Source organism: Brienomyrus brachyistius, chromosome 6, assembly GCF_023856365.1.
Source record: "Brienomyrus brachyistius isolate T26 chromosome 6, BBRACH_0.4, whole genome shotgun sequence".
NCBI lineage: Eukaryota > Metazoa > Chordata > Actinopteri > Osteoglossiformes > Mormyridae > Brienomyrus > Brienomyrus brachyistius.
In genome coordinates this window covers 3,769,601-3,786,212 of record NC_064538.1, presented here as the reverse complement: position 1 = coordinate 3,786,212, position 16,612 = coordinate 3,769,601, and the positions used below count along the sequence as shown (strand labels likewise).

At 47.0% G+C, this 16,612-nt stretch overlaps 1 protein-coding gene across 1 annotated transcript in view; it reads right to left on the bottom strand.

The window, feature by feature from the left end:
- Window positions 1-1,176: 1,176 nt before the first annotated feature.
- LOC125744921 (EF-hand domain-containing protein D2-like) overlaps window positions 1,177-16,612 on the bottom strand; it is a 29,427-nt gene continuing 13,991 nt past the window's right edge. The window contains exons 2-4 of the mRNA XM_049017232.1: window positions 11,612-11,759; window positions 9,875-10,009; window positions 1,177-5,973 (exon numbers count right to left, since the gene is read on the bottom strand). Of these exons, the coding sequence (XP_048873189.1) occupies window positions 5,842-5,973; window positions 9,875-10,009; window positions 11,612-11,759 (415 nt within the window). The 3' untranslated portion in view covers window positions 1,177-5,841. The remainder of the gene's footprint in view (window positions 5,974-9,874; window positions 10,010-11,611; window positions 11,760-16,612) is intronic.

Below are 16,612 nucleotides of genomic sequence, written 5' to 3'. Positions count from 1 at the left end.
TTAATATTAATGTTGATATTAATATAATAATGTTGTTATTAACATTCTCATTATTATTGTTGTTGTAAAAACTGGATAATTCATAATGTTTTCGTCTGAGCTATAGCTTTTTCATTATTACAGCAACATGACTCGTTGGAAATTATTTTTCATGGTACGGTAAAATCCACTCTTGCATAAGTTTCTTTTTTCAAGGTGATCTCGCTAGTTCATCACACAAACGACATTTGAAGTGGGGTTACTGGCTTATCGGGGTAACTTGTCGGATTTCAGGTAGTCTGGGCAAAACATAAGGGAACGAATATAATCCATTTGAACTGTGGTACCTTAAATCTGACAAGTTACCCCGATAAGCCATGTAACCCCGCTTCGTAGTACAGGTCACTGCTTGTAATAAAGCAGTTAAGGGCTTGGAGTAACATTTTTTTTGTTCATTTTTGTAGTGAAATACATACACGTACGTATGTAGGCCTACGTGTACTATTTATATGCAAAGCATTTACTAATTTATTGGTCTTCTTCACGAGATAAATGCACAAACTAAAAAAAAAACTATTTTGGGAGAAGTAAAAAGATTTCACTTAATTTGAAAGAAAGTACTCTGCCTTCTGATAATTTATGCATTGTCATTCAAAGATGTATAGGAGTTACAATGTTCTGAATTTACAAGAACAATGTAACTCATTCACGTTTAATCCGTTATCTGAGCTATGTAGCTGTAATACTCATGAATTTACCACAATCTGAATTAATTAAGCCTATCTTTTGTTTTTTTTTACTGTCTCAACGGGAAATGTTTTTTGTAGATAAACAACAAATCATTTTTGAGCATTGGAAGGCTTATGTAATTTAATTACTAAATTTCATCAGCACCAAAAGTGGCTTTTGTTGAGTTAAAATGGCATTACCCTACATTACAAGTCTACCCACTATTTCGTTGTATACAATGGAGTGTGTAAAAACAACGAAAACTTGGGTTCATGGTTATGAAAGGGTTAATCATAAGGTTAATTTTTCAATTTGAATATCTGTAGGTTTCAATAGGCAAGCAGAACTCTATAGATTTATTATAGCTATTCAAAAAAGTAACTGGTTTAAGTTTTGAAAATAGGCTTCTTTCACACCCATATTCACTTTTTTTGACATGAACATGTCACAAACCAACCAACAACCATGGACAATTATTATTTTATTTATTGTTACAATGATAATTATACATTTTGTAAGAAAATCAAAAATAAATGTGTTAGCCACTCGTTTAATATTACAAGCCTACTAAGAGACGATCAATGTAAAATGGAGACTATACGACACAGAACTGAAAGCTTTGACCGTGTGTTTAATCCAGGAAATTATCAAAGAAGATTCATTTGCATTCAGTGTTTTTGGAAGTTGAGTGTTACGTCGGCAGAACATATTACTCGATTCCGATAAGGCATCAGTCAAGACATATAGTTACAGTCAGCCTCGAAAAAACATTATGGCACGACATACGCAGAACTACAGCTCCCCATGCAAGAATTGGCGCTCCATGCAAGTCTCATCGCCGAGTGCCGTCTCACCGAAAAAGGGGGTTGCTTGATCTCTATTGGAATCGATTAATATGCGAACTATCGATTATTACATTTATCAGAATGTTTCTTCATAATATTTTCTTATTTAAAGGAGTGTGACAGTCGAAATCCTTTGTAAAATCAGGAGCAAATGCTGTTTTCCTGAGAAGTTTATGCAACCTTAAAACTCGACAGGTAATTTTTGATATCTAACACAAGGCGGCCGAGCAACATGAAACAATACGAGAGGTATGGGGTACAGTGACGATGGTTAAGTGGACACTGGACATGCAGGGAAACACAATGACCGCCTAGTGCCAATGGGCTCAAGTCTCCCGACAGACATGGTTCAGAACAGAGCAGAACAGCTTTAAAAGCAGCTTCGGGCGTTGCACGTTTATATTCTCCCAGATTAACGGAGGTGCATTAATTTTCCTTCGGGAAAACCTGCGGTTATTTATCTGAGAGCTTACGCTTAAGTTACGCTTGACTTCAAGGTTCAAGGACTTCGGACTTAAAAATATATATAATAACCTTCCTTTTTTGGCACAAGCTCGCAGGAAATTATGAGTACGTTAACAGTTTCAAATACAGCAGTATACAACACAAAAAGACACCTCCCCTTTAGGATGCTGAGGAGTGTTTAGCTTGAGTCCTATATCTGTTTTCATTTATCTCGCAGCTGTATATGCAAAAAGGAAAAACAGCCACATATTACAGAACATTGGATACAACACATTCCCTTCCGAAAAATATGCATTGAGTAATTGTTCTTAGCCAGCTTGGGTTTCTACACTCTGCAATCCAAAATTTCACAGATATGACCCTTGCTGGAATTGAATTGCGTGCTTCTAGGGATTACCAGGGTACTGACATAATGTGAGCAGTACAACAAGATCTAACATGCAGCTACTGCCCACAAGCTAGTGTGACACCAACACTGCTATACGGTAATACGGCTACTACATCATGATTACTACACTGCCGGCTGTCATTTGCAGGAAGCAAGACAACCTGGTGAATAACCTCTTTAAGAGAGTTAATTAATGTCTAACCCTCACAAAGAAAAAGTCACTATACAAAACTAAAAGCATCTGTCTATTTATTCTCATGGAAAAATAATTTCTTAAAGTTTCACACCGATAGTACTGTGCCCTGGTGTAACTTTTTTCAGTTTAAACAACAAACACATATAAGCACAATGCGATACTTAGGAGGCATTAACTTAATGACATTGTGGCTGTTTAAATGCTTATTCTTTAAAAACTAAAAACTCCCCCGTTGTCTGTGCTGCTGTTCAAAAAAAGCCTAGAGTAACGTGAATCGGTTTATTCTGCCGCATCGTATATAACGATATCCTTTTAAAATATCCACCGATAAGACAAAATCCAGAAAAAACACCCACGTAATATAATCTTTCAAGTTGAGTCAGTTTGACCGAACATCCGAGAACCCACGGACAGTGATATTTAAGGATATAAAATACCAAATTATGTGACTGAGGGAAACTGGAAACCAGAAAAACGCCAGCCGATCCTCCTATGTTCAGCAGTTCCTCCCGTGGCAACTAGAGGGCGGTTCACCCGATGACTGCGCAAACTGACGGTTTCCCGGTTTATAAGCTTCAAACGTCACATGGGTTACCTTCAAACGTCACACAAGCCGAGATGCCGGTAGGCTGAGCGTATAAAATGCATAAATGAACACAAAAGCAGAGCAGAGGAAGCACTGAGATTAGAGCACCTTCGACATTCTTCCCGGACCCAACACGAGTCACTATTCACGTGGCTCAGGAACCGTCTTCATCTTAACTACTTTGGGTTATATGAGTTTACGATATCATTATGCTGCTGTCAAGTGGCATTCAGATTTATCTGTAGAAGTATATTACAACTGCTGTGAAAGTTCATGCTGGAAGCCCCTAGCTGGTGAATGTTTGGCTGCCGCCCGGTTTGGTAGATCAGTGATGGATTTTTTTTTTACCTGTTAGGGTTACTAATACATTTTAAGCAAGCAGTGAGGAAATCTGTTTCATCCACAAGTGCAGGGTTGTGTTCATTACGCACACAATGACAATGAGGTTTATTTCTGTTCTACCGCTGCTCTTGATTGCTTTACTGAAGCTATTATTAAGATTCGGACTACGTCTTTATCAAACTGGCAACCCTAGAACCTTCAACCTTCCATGGAAAAAAGACCCCCCACCCTGCTTTAAATAATGACTCCAGGTTGCACTGCATCAATAAAACAACTGGGAAATGAATGCTTTCTAAGCATTTACACAGCCAATAAGTTTCAGTTACACATTCAACGCAAAACACGAAAATACTATATTTATGACACGATTACATAAGTGCTTCTAAAACTAAAGGTTTTCTAAAGCTTTTTTGACCCTTAGTAGTCAGATGTTGCCAGACACATAAGAGTAATTATGATTGCAGGTGAACTCGCACTGTTAAGGCAGTTTGGGCTGATGGCAAGGTGGGGACATAACTGCGGAGGTAAGGACACCGGCCAGGTCGCTGTCACAACTGGGATTGTCGGAACTTCACAGTGACAATGCAAAACCAATACAGTGCGGATACCACAGAACATGCCCACCGACCAAGCATGCAAAGGCAACTCCAACGCACATTTAAAAATGCATGGGCCTGTTTTCCAGGCAGCGTGCCCTGGGGAGGGTTACGGCACTCAAAAAATATTTCAACTTCTTGAACACTGGGTGTTAAATTTTTTTTGCCAGCGATGATTACTGAGTGACACACAAGTTAATGTAGCTGAAATGATGTTTGCTATTGAGGAAAGCACTGACCCCTTAAAATATACGCAGGAAACGATATCACCTACAGAGACGAGTGCATACTTTTAAAATTATACACATTAAATGGACAGGAGACACGCTCTTTGAAACATAACCTAAAGCAAACTTAAGCGTGTTTTATAATCATCTAACATTTTAAAAACAAAATACCTTTTGACTCAAATGAGTTTCATGTTGTGACTTTTATCACTTCTTGTGCTTTGCTGTTGCAGTCCTTACTGAAATATATCAAATATCTCCATTTATATCGAAATGCTGACAGAGTTCTAGCTATTGTGATATTTTAGCAGTATATTACAATGGTGGTTCTTCTTAATGGTAATATAATGATTTCAGGGATGGACTAGTTCAGAGTTTTTCAGCACTGGGACATTTGAGTTTCACTTCTCCTCGTCAGGGATGTTAACTGAGTGAATCACATCACACACATCACAGTAAACCATCCTGTATTTGTCTACTGCAGCATTTCTGTTCGGCAATAAATTCAAGATATTTATTATTTCTAATTTATCAGTGACACTATGTTTCATTTCCTGAAATATCTCTCCTCATAACAGCATCTGTGGTCTTTTGATCTTTACCACCACTGCAGGTATTTATCAACCATGTGACTTAATGTACGCAGTAACCCCTGACACCGAATGGGTTTCACAATGTGATTCACTCAGTTAACAGATAGTACGCATACTTAATAATAAACCCAGTGAAGAACGGCATACAAAGTGTGCCGTCAGACCTGGGACTGAAAACCACAGCTGCAATTCCATCCATCTTCTAAGGACTTAACCTGGTCAGGGAGCCGAGCCCAGCCAACACAGCGCACACGACTGGGTCACTCTCTGGGTGGGATCCCAGTCTATCGTAGGACACATACAATGGGTAATTTAGAGTGGCCAATTAGCTTAGCCGCATGTCTTAGCATGGCAGAGGGAGACCTGCACAACACGGTAAGAACATGCAAACTCCACACGTTGAGGGGGGCAGGATCTGAAACCGCATCCCTGGGGGTGTGCAAACCAGCAGTACTGCCCGCTGAGCCACCCTGCCTCCCATTTAAGTATGACTATATCTGTCAATGTTAAAAATGAAATGAAATCTGCTTTTTAAGACATCAATTTCCTTGATATAATTCCAAAAAATAATGAATATTAAATTACAAATAACTAGAGCGACAGCAATCCTCTTACGAGTCATACTACTGCAGTGCATCCGTGTAATGCAGCAAATGAAGGTCTTTATGTTCCCGTTTGACTCTGGTAGTCCTTAAACCAGCAATGTTTCCCCTAAGCTTTCCTGGCTGCTCCTCCAGAGTCGGGTCCGTCGCGTCTCCGCTGCTCTCTTAGCTCCTGGAGGTTGTCGTTTATCTTGCATACATATAATCTCTATGTGATTAAATGGGACGTAGGTGTAGGGACACAGACAGAGGTGGGAACAGACTGGCGGACGGGGATGTGGGCCGCGGCAGCGTCACTCGAAGGCAGACTGCAGCTCCTTGAAGGCGGCTTGCCTCTGCCGCTTCTCCTCCGCCTGCCTCTTCTTCTCCTCCTGCTCCTGCCGGATCTCGGCCTCAAAGCGACTCGACTCGTTCATGGCCTGGACCTGGCGGCAAAACAGGATGTGATGTGACGAACGTGGCCCTATGCCTGGTGTATTCCACACCGGCTCAGAACGAGCCACTTTGACACGATTATCAAATCAGTATGTGGAACTGTTACAAAATAATTATGATATTTGAAGGTTTAAGGAAGAGTTATAGGCTTATCCAATGATACATTGATACTAGGGATCTAAGGATATATCACATTTCATGATATTGTGATAAAAAAGGTCTCGATATTATCGACTGTCACGGGTCACGGTCGAGCGAAGCCTCGATCGTGCGGATCGGCGGGTAGGTAGCGGGAGACAAGGCGTAATCAGGGCAAACAGGGGTTTATTCAGGGGATCCGGGGCAGGGAACAGAAGACGCCAACTAACATCAATGACAGACACGGGTTAGTATAAATCAGGAACTTAAATACATTAAACAAGGCAGCAGGAAACAAGACACGACTGGGCACGATCAGGAAATCACACGTGGGTAATTAGGGGGCGTGGCACACACGAGGAGCGGACGGAGCGGGCGTCACAGAACCCCCCCCCAAAGGCGCGCTACACCGGGCACGCCTAGGAAGGGGGCGACGGACGGGACGAGGCAGAACAGGACCTGAAAGACAAGAGCAAAAAAATCAACGGGGAACAGGGAACAAGACAGACAGGCAAAACTGACACAAAGGCAGAAGCCAAGACAGGACACTACACAGGACAGGAAAAGCGGACAAACAGACCAGAAAAGGGGACACAGAGGGAACAGGCGGGACAAAAGGACCGGGAGTGAACGGAGGGAACCCAGAGGGAGAAGGAGGAACACGAGGAGCAGAGACGGGAGGAACGGAACGAGGAACGGAGAAAGGAGGAAAGACGGTAGGAGGAACAAACAAAGGAGGGACCAGGGCAGGAGAGAAGGGAGAGAAGGCGGGGGAACAAAGGGGAGCCCGTGGGAGCCCCAGCGGGCGACGGGAGGCAGCCGGAGGGGCCGCAGGCGGCCGGGAGGCCGGAGCCGGAGGGGACCCCGGAGGGGCCGAGGAGGCAGGGCGAGGGACCCGCGGAGGGGCCAGGGAGGGAGCAGGAGGGAGCACCGGGGAAGGGGACGAGGGAGCAGGAGGGGCCCACGGCGAAGGCCCGGAGGAGGGGGGAGCCGCAGCAGGCAGCGACGTCCGGTGGAGGGCCGGAGGTAGGGGCCCCGCAGGCGACCGAGGAGCCGCCGTCGGGGAACCCCCAGGCGACCGACCAGGCACCGGAGGGGGGAGCGAGGCAGGGCGACGAGGCACCGGAGAGGGACCCGCAGGCGACAGCCGACCCGGAGGGCCAGGACCCGCAGGCGCCAACCGAGCCCCAGCGCAGGCGAGGCAGGGCGAGCCAGGGGGCAGGGCGGGCGGGACCCCAGCCCTGCGTCTGTGTCCCCTCCCCTTGCGGGACACAGACAGGCCGACCCTAGGTCGGGGTCGACGTGGCCGGGACGAGGGACAAGGGGTTACAGGAGCGGGGCCAGGGACAGGCAGTAAAGTCATTCGGGGCGCCTCGGGAGCTGCTGCAGGCGGAGGGGGCGCCGGGACAGGAACAGGAGCTGGCTGCAGAGGGGGCGCCTGCCCGGGAGCTGCAGGTTGCTGCAGTGGGGGCGCCGGCCCGGGAGCTGCAGCAGGCGGCTGCAGTGGGGGCGCCTTTGCAGGAACTGGAGCGCGGTCAGGAACTGGAGCGCGGTCAGGAACTGGAGCGCGGTCAGGAACTGGAGCTGGCTGCAGTGGGGGCGCCTGCCCGGGAGCTGCAGGTTGCTGCAGTGGGGGCGCCTGCCCGGGAGCTGCAGGTTGCTGCAGTGGGGGCGCCTGCCCGGGAGCTGCAGCAGGCGGCTGCAGAGGGGGCGCCGGCCCGGGAGCTGCAGCAGGCAGCGAAGGCGGCTGCGCAGGCGGCTGCGAAGGCGGCTGCGCAGGAGCGGGGTCCGCCGGCAATGGCGGCTGCACGGGAGCGGGGTCCGCCGGCAATGGCGGCTGCACGGGAGCGGGGTCCGCCGGCAATGGCGGCTGCACGGGAGCGGGGTCCGCCGGCAGCGGCGGCCGTTCCGACGGCGTAGCCGGGACCGGTGCTCTCCGGACAGGAAAAGCTGCCTGGGGAGACAGCTTAGCAGAGCTAGGAACCATCCGGGCGATTGGGGAGACCTCCCGCTCCTCCTCCAGGAGGGCCGCCGGGATGAGGGCACATGCCCTCAAGGCGATCGTCGGGGCGATCGCCGGTTCCTTCCGTCTCCTCCTCCGGCTTTTGGTAGCGGCGGGAGGTGGAGCTACGTCCGCCAATGCGGACGGCGGAAGGACTGGTCCCCGCTCGCTGGGAGCGACTGAGCGCTTGGTCCGGAGCTGAGCTATCCGCAGGAGACCCTTGCGCAGCACCTCGGCCAAGCGGGCTTCTAGGTCGAGGGCTAGCTCCCCGAGGGTCTTCTCACACCAGCGGACGAGGCTCCACGCTGGACGATCCTCAGTGATACCGGGTTGGGATCTCCAGAACGCTACCTGTTCTCCGAGGCGGAAGTACTCCTCCTCGGAGATGTATGCAGCCTTGTTGTGGTCTGTCATTCTGTCACGGTTGAGCGAAGCCTCGATCGTGCGGATCGGCGGGTAGGTAGCGGGAGACAAGGCGTAATCAGGGCAAACAGGGGTTTATTCAGGGGATCCGGGGCAGGGAACAGAAGACGCCAACTAACATCAATGACAGACACGGGTTAGTATAAATCAGGAACTTAAATACATTAAACAAGGCAGCAGGAAACAAGACACGACTGGGCACGATCAGGAAATCACACGTGGGTAATTAGGGGGCGTGGCACACACGAGGAGCGGACAGAGCGGGCGTCACAATCGACGATATCTGCGAGGAATTACATGGTTATTTCTCCGTTACAGCTACATTTTATTATCCCTCCTTGTCGATAATTGCAGTTTTTTTAACAGCAATCATACTAAAAACACTGATATTGCACTGTGAGTGCGACCTGTTTTGTGAACAAGATCCATCTGTTGCAATAATATACTATTTTTTATTTTATTTTATGAAAGGACTTTTGCATTGTTTTCATTTCCAGTTATACAAACACAGTTCAGTCATTCATTGCCGGAGACAATTCATGCCAATTTTTTGCACATTCTTAGATTTTTTTTTTTGGCTATATTTTATATATATTTTTTAGAAGGAAAACAGGAGCACTTTGAAATAAAAGGAAAGCAAATTTTATACAAATAAAAAAAATGCTGATTTATTATTTAATAAAGGACATTTTGTCGAAATATTTTAGCATTATGATAAATATCATACCGTGGACCTATGATTATGATATTATCGTGCGGTGAGATTTTGGTATCGTTCCATCCCTAACTGATACACATTGCAATGAATCACTAAGAAGTAATGGCTAGTGGAATAGTAATAGGCTAATTCTGTACAATCATGTGTCACTTGACTGGTCTATGTTCTGAGAAATGTGTCATTAGGTGATTTCATCATTGTGTGTCACAGAACATTCATAAGCAGCCTGTAAGCATACCTGAACATCCTAACATACCTTAATACATTTAATATACATTAATAACAAACATTATATGATTATATGATTGCAATGTTTGTTATTAATATATATTAAAGCTGTTAAAATATGTCAGGATGTTATGGTATACCTATATGCTGCTTATGAATGGTTTATGAATGCATTATAAATGCATTATGAAGGTGCAGTTAATGTAAAGCATGACCGCCTGTTTAGATACCTTTATGAAGACATGAGCAGTAGGTGTTTCCACACTGGTGACCTTTTCAGGGAAAGGCAGAGACTCTCATTTACAGCTGGCAAAGATGGCAGACTGCTGGGGGGGCGCCCCAAGTTCCAGGTGAGCGGCCTGTCGGGGGTCGCCGTACCTACCTTGGCCTCGAAGAAGGTCTTGGCTCCCTTGACTCCCTCTGTGGACACGTCGATCTCCGACAGCCGTGCCAGAGCATGAAGCCCGCTGTCCTCCTCCAACTCGCCGGCGGCTGCCTTGCGGAAGATCAGCAGGAACTGGGAAGGAAGGCAGGAGCGGCAGGGAAAAGAACAATTTTTATACCCTTAGAAATGGCTGAATGTACCCACTTGTGTTGCCTTGAATTGATCCAAGGTCATAAGTGTCAATACAGCAAACAGCACCATGTATAGCTGAGAGGGCACTGACTTCATAAGAACATAAGAAATTTACAAACGAGAGGAGGCCATTCGGCCCATCAAGCTCGTTTCCTGATCCAGTTACTTATCAGTCAAGCTGACTAGGCTCCCATCTTTGATATCATATAGTACCCTGGGCTCCATCGATACATTGATTTGCATGAAACCAGAGATTCTTCTGCCCTAATACAGTGTACTTATGCTTATTGCTGTGTACAGCATTATTTTTAATATTTGGAGAAAAAAAAACAGTCTCATAGTATTTCTAAAGTGATATTTATTCAGTCATCCATCCATCCATCCATCCATCTTCTGTAACTGCTTGTCTTATTCAGGGACATGGGGGGTCTGGAGCCTATCCGAGAGGCTACGGGCGCGAGGCAGGGAACAACCCAGGATGGGGCGCCAACCCATCGCAGTTATTCAGTGATGTCACTTTAATTTTTACGAAAGCAGCACACAGCCGTAATTTTCCCTCGAATATAGGGTTGAGTTTCAAGGAAATTGTAGTTTCACGGCTTTTGTAAGAACACTGTTGTAAGGCTGCAGTGGCACTGGGCTGGATTTGGGTGATATTCAGCTCATGATTTATTACCAGTGCTGTGCCTACAAATGCGAGCCAGCTGACCCTCTCACTGGTTTTGGTTAGTTTATAATGGGCTGGCTGGGTAGGTTTGGCGGGGAGCGTGCATGAATGTGGAGCAGAGGTATTTATAGTTCTTTGTACCGGACTTGCATTTGTCTTTGGAAAAGCCGCTGTCCCGGTTCAGCGTTTCCTTTCCCACAACCTCCTCTGTCCTGCCTTGTATAGCGGACCTCCGTCCCACAGCTCCCAGCAGCAGCGTCATTAACGTACCTGATCCCAGCCTCCCTCTGTAGTCGGCCTAATACATCATTACTGCTAATCCACAGTAAAAATGCAAAAGTCTTGGCAGTCAAAACAAATAATTAAATGATCGTCATGTGGATGCAAAGTTATGATGCCTGTCAAAGTGCGTCAGCTTAGCCATTTCAGAACCGCTGCCAATATCACCCCATTATATCCAGGGCCATCCAATACACACATGTATTTTTTGCTACTACTAGCATACCGCATATGGCTAATCAATGCCTCACTGAGTTATTTAACTAATTAAGGCAATTAATTCACTGAGGTGGTGGTGAATTTTAATGAATACCCGGAACAGCTGAGGTGCCCCTGAGGAGGGAGAGGTTTTGGACCCTAAACGACGTTCATCTCGCCGTCCAACAAGGCGTCAGAAATTCTTAATAGTTTTTATCGTGTTACTGTTAACTTGCATGTGTTATAATGTTAAATTGTGTTTTTTTGTTTTTTTTACAAGAAATATACACTAAGCAGATTAATAGCTTTTGCCTGCCTAAGACCTTTTGCACAATACCGTGTATTATAACAGCCCTGGTCAGCGTTTGATAGGAATCTGGTCTCTAGGCTCTCCGCACCTCTCTGAAGCTCAGCTTCCCGTCAAAGTCCTCATCCACCTCCTTAATCATGTTCTTCAGGCCAAGGTGTGTCTGTGGAGCCCCCAGCTTCTCCATCATCAGCTTCAGCTCCATCAAGTCGATGAAGCTGTCTTTGCCAGCGTCGTACCTTAGTGAACATACACACACATCGATCTGGTCCATGTCAAGAAGAACCGCAAAGCGGCTCACGTTCATTTTATGCTTCTTGGTTTTTCACCCTGTTTCATAAAAAAACAAAGTGATAAATATTAAAAAGTACAGTATAAAACACTGCAATCTGCACCGAGATACACGTTGATGTTCCATCCTCTTCAAGTACAAACCTTTTAACCTGAATTATACAGTGCTCTACAGAAGTTCCGGCACAATAATTACACATGTAGCAATTACACGCCACAGTAATCGGCACCCCTGCATGTGCTACTCTGTGCGTCCTCCCTCTTCATACCGCTAATGGAAAGACGAACGCACGTTTAAAAGCATGTGTGAGCATTTCTCAATACAAACTGTCTCCAGATCCTTCAGGGTCCTTGAGCCTCATTTCTAGATGCTTCAGTTCTGCTTTTCACTGGGATTTAGGCCTGGGGGGGGGGGGGCTGGGGGGCCGGGATGACCACTGCCTGATTCTGTGGTCAATGAACCATTTTTTTTTGCGTGGATTCGGCTCACTGTCCATCTGGAAGGATTGACAACAACCCAGTTTTTTCCAGCTGGCAGACGCAGACAGATTTTGATGCTGGTATCTGACGGAGTCCATGAATCCATGTACTAGATTCCTTGGGCTTTTGGGAGAAAAACAGTCCCACATCATCATAGACGCACCTCCATACGTCACAGATGGAGCTTCTTCTCTTCACGACCTTGACTTATTTCACGCCAGACCCTCCTGTGACGGCTTCCAATCAAATTCCAGCAACATTTTGCAACCCCCAAGTGTTTACATTTGTGGTGTGACAACAGCAGAGGCTTTCGCCTGGACAGCCACCAAAGGCTCAAGTTTGCTGCTATAGAGGTGGCAAGACAGGCCTGGGTCCCCTAGGGATGGACCTCCAAGCAGATTTCCTAATTATCAGTCTAATAGTAGAAATGGGGATTTTCATGTGTGCAGCTATTTTTAATAACCGTTTAAGCAGCTCAGCAATCTTTTGCCTCATTTCATTTCATTTCTCTGGTCCTACCCAAGCTGACCATGTTTGTATTCCTATTTTACACCCACCCCCCTGCAACTATGGCACAAGAATATCACTCTATTCAACAAATACATATGAGAATAAAACTTGAAATTTAACGGATGACCTATGGCCTGTGTGTTAAGTCATGCACCACCACTTAGGACTTCTTAAAGAACCAGGTGTCCTTGGAAAAATAAGGCAGCACAACACAGACCGCCCAGAAGTAACCCGACTCAGACCGCCCAGAGGCAGCCCGACACAGACCACCAAGAGGTATCCAGACACAGACCGCCCGGAGGCAGCCCGACACAGACCGCTAAGAGGTATCCAGACACAGACCGCCCGGAGGCAACCCGACACAGACTGCCAAGAGGCAGCCAGACACAGACCGCCCAGAGGCAGCCCGACACAGACCGCCAAGAGGTATCCAGACACAGACTGCCCGGAGGCAACCCGACACAGACTGCCAAGAGGCAGCCAGACACAGACTGCCAAGAGGCAGCCAGACACAGACCGCCCAGAAGTAACCTGACAGACCGCCCAGAGGCAGCCCGACACAGACCGCCCAGAGGTATCCAGACACAGACCGCCCAGAGGTATCCAGACACAGACCGCCCGGAGGCAACCCGACACAGACTGCCCAGAGGCAGCCTGACACAGACCGGACAGAGGCAGCCCGACACAGACCGGACAGAGGCAGCCCGACACAGACTGCCAAGAGGCATCCAGACACAGACCGCCCAGAGGCTTATATTGTTTACATCAGCTGAACCATACTGTTAACAAAATCCACCACACACCAGCAGGGGGCGACCTGCACCACTCAGGCAGACGATAACTGTAGTTATCCTCATGGTTGGTGGCTGACAATCACTAATTGCCCTAAACAGGGGTCAGGGCTCTTTGCCCTGAGGCCACTTTGGGGAGAGAAAACAGAAGATAGTTACTTTCCCTTTCCCTGCCCTCATAAACAGCCTGGAGGGGCACATCACTGAGAGCACTGCCACCTCCTGAGCGACCCGTCTGCCTGGAGGGGCACGTCACTGAGAGCACTGCCACCTCCTGAGCGACCCGTCTGCCTGGAGGGGCACGTCACTGAGAGCACTGCCACCTCCTGAGCGACCCGTCTGCCTGGAGGGGCACGTCACTGAGAGCACTGCCACCTCCTGAGCGACCCGTCTGCCTGGAGGGGGAGAAGTGTTTCCCCACAAATTAGTGACCACAGCCCCATTAGCGCCACAACCTGTATATATTTCCCTGTATTCCCTCAATAGATTTTGCCCCTCCTGGGGTATTTGCCTGCACCCTTATCTCTGGTGACTCATTGTCTGCTGTCATATAAAAACATCCACAACATTGTCGTCATAGATAAAAAAAACCTCATTTGACCAGTAGGTGGCAGTACTTTGGCAAAAACACACGACTCGCTGCGTCGCCTCGTTTGCTATCTTCTGTCCTGCCTGCCTCGCGTCCCTCTTACTGCTCTACCGAACACTCAGTTCTGAGCAAAAATGTCACAGCTACCAGGTAACCTTCTCTGGCTTCTCCCTTCCCAGAATTCATGAGCGTTTCTCGCTGACCTACTTCCACTCCAATGGTGGTGGGGGGAGGGGGGGGGTTAGGAATTATTATTATAAGACACACAAAGCATTTCAATGAAGAGGAAACATTTCTAAAAGGCATGCTAATCTAATACCTACCCAAATCTACTCTGGATATTCCAGTGTTAGGTGCAGTATCACTACATCCCCCCTGTCCTAAACCACTCTGGTACCTTCTATGTTTAGAAGATCCTCTGTGATGTCACTGTGGCCAGTGCCCACTCTCCTCTCTAAATATGACCACCGACCACCATCTGCACTCCAGCATAAACCATGCAGACACCCAGCACAGGCTGCTGTCCAGATATAAGATGCTTAATTACACTCCGTGTGAGCAGAGAGTTATCGGCTTAATAGGCTAAAGTGATTTATGGAGGTAGGAGTATAGAAGATGATGGGACCATACACCAAGGTCAGCTGCTACATCCCTGTAGGGTAAGGGGGTTTTTTGGGGGGGTGGGGGTACTGTCTCTGAGGACAAATGATATACCCCTGACAGGACATAGAAACATCTCACCACTCTGCCCTTAAAGAAGCCTGCTTCACATTTACTCTGTGTAACTATAGCGTTAAGAGAAAGGTCACACATAAAACTACTCCACCCGGACCGCTAAAGAACACCAGACCTCAAACCACTCAAAGTTGCGGACCGCCTGGCTGTTACTGCCCTCTCGGATCTCTGCTCCAAGCTACCCTGATACACAAAGACACGCATACACACGCAAGCTTCTCAATTAGAAAGGCATCAGTTGACCAGTTTGGGGTTAAAGTTCATTTTCAGTGTGGAAATCTCAGGCCAGGTGAGCCTTCTTACAGGACTGCTAGGTATGTTCAAGTTGCGAAAAACATTTGGCACTGTCTCACTGCAGAGATCTGCATCTTCTGCCTTCCAAATGCATTAGAAAGAGACAATGAGCAGATCTGGAAGCACATTTACCCTGAAAATAGTGGGGAAACCGTACGACACTCAGCACAAGGTTGGTATTTTGATTGAGGTGGAAAGACAATGCTGTGCTTCAAAGGGATCTACCAGCATAAGGATCAGAATCACAATACGACACATGACACCCCTACGCCCTTACAGTTGAGCCAGTCCGGAACACCCCCCTTACATGGGACCTGCCCAAGTTTTATCAGAGCAGTACAATGATCATTCAGGCATTTCCATCTCTGGAATGCTTAAGGGTTCATGTTGGAGGAGAACAAAAAAAACTACAAACACAGAAAATCTGTGTCAAGTTCGAAGCCATTGAAAAAGTCACGGCAGAAAAGGTGCGGAAAATTAGGATCTTGAGTTTCTGCTTTTGGTCTGGGAATTTGGACAGGATTCTGGGGTGTGAGAACGCAGAGTGCATGGGCTCCCTGAGGTCAACGTGTAACAGAGAAGATGACCGACCGAGCGCACAGCCTCTCCTCCTCTCTCCCTCCGTAATTCGCTCTCCCTCCATTCTCAGACGCTCCACTTAGCCTTTATATTTCCTCGTCTTTCATCTGCGCCTTTCCTGCCTTGTTCTCTCTCTCTTCCTTGGCCGACAGTCCATCCGATCGTCAAGGCAACATCCTGCACACTGCCCGAGGTCCCTAAGGAGTCATAGGGCGGGGAAACGAAGACAATTTTTTAATGATAACTGATGTGAGCATGACAGTGTTCTGGGTGGAGATCCCCAACCAAGCAGCGTCGAAGCAACACTGTCACCTCCTAAAAACTAAGCAAGAAGTAAAGAAAGAAGCTTAATTCTTTCAGTTTCCTTTGGGGAATTCCCATCTTCAAACTGTCCAACCTTGTCAGGGTCACTAGGTAGCACAGGGCACAAGGGAGGGGGAAACCCTAGAGGTGATGTCATATGGAGCTCACATCTGAGTATAGATACATGGCCTAGTATAAGGTATATATAGTATACATACATATACTCTGAGTCATATGAAGGAGGCCTTAAATGTAACTATCTGGAGTACAGAGTTTTGCTCACATATTCCAATTACAAGGCAAAGCATTCTGGGATGCAGCAGGTCTGATCTAAAGGCATAACCATAAGACACTAAACACCCCAGCGGACCTGCTTGCAAAAACACTAAGGATCATGGGAAGCTGAGTCCTAAAACGTGGGTCTTCCAACCAAGAATGGAACATGTTCCCTGTTAAGGCTGTCCTGTTTTCATTATTTATATTTCTGTAGCAGACACTTTTATCCAGAGTGATATACAAC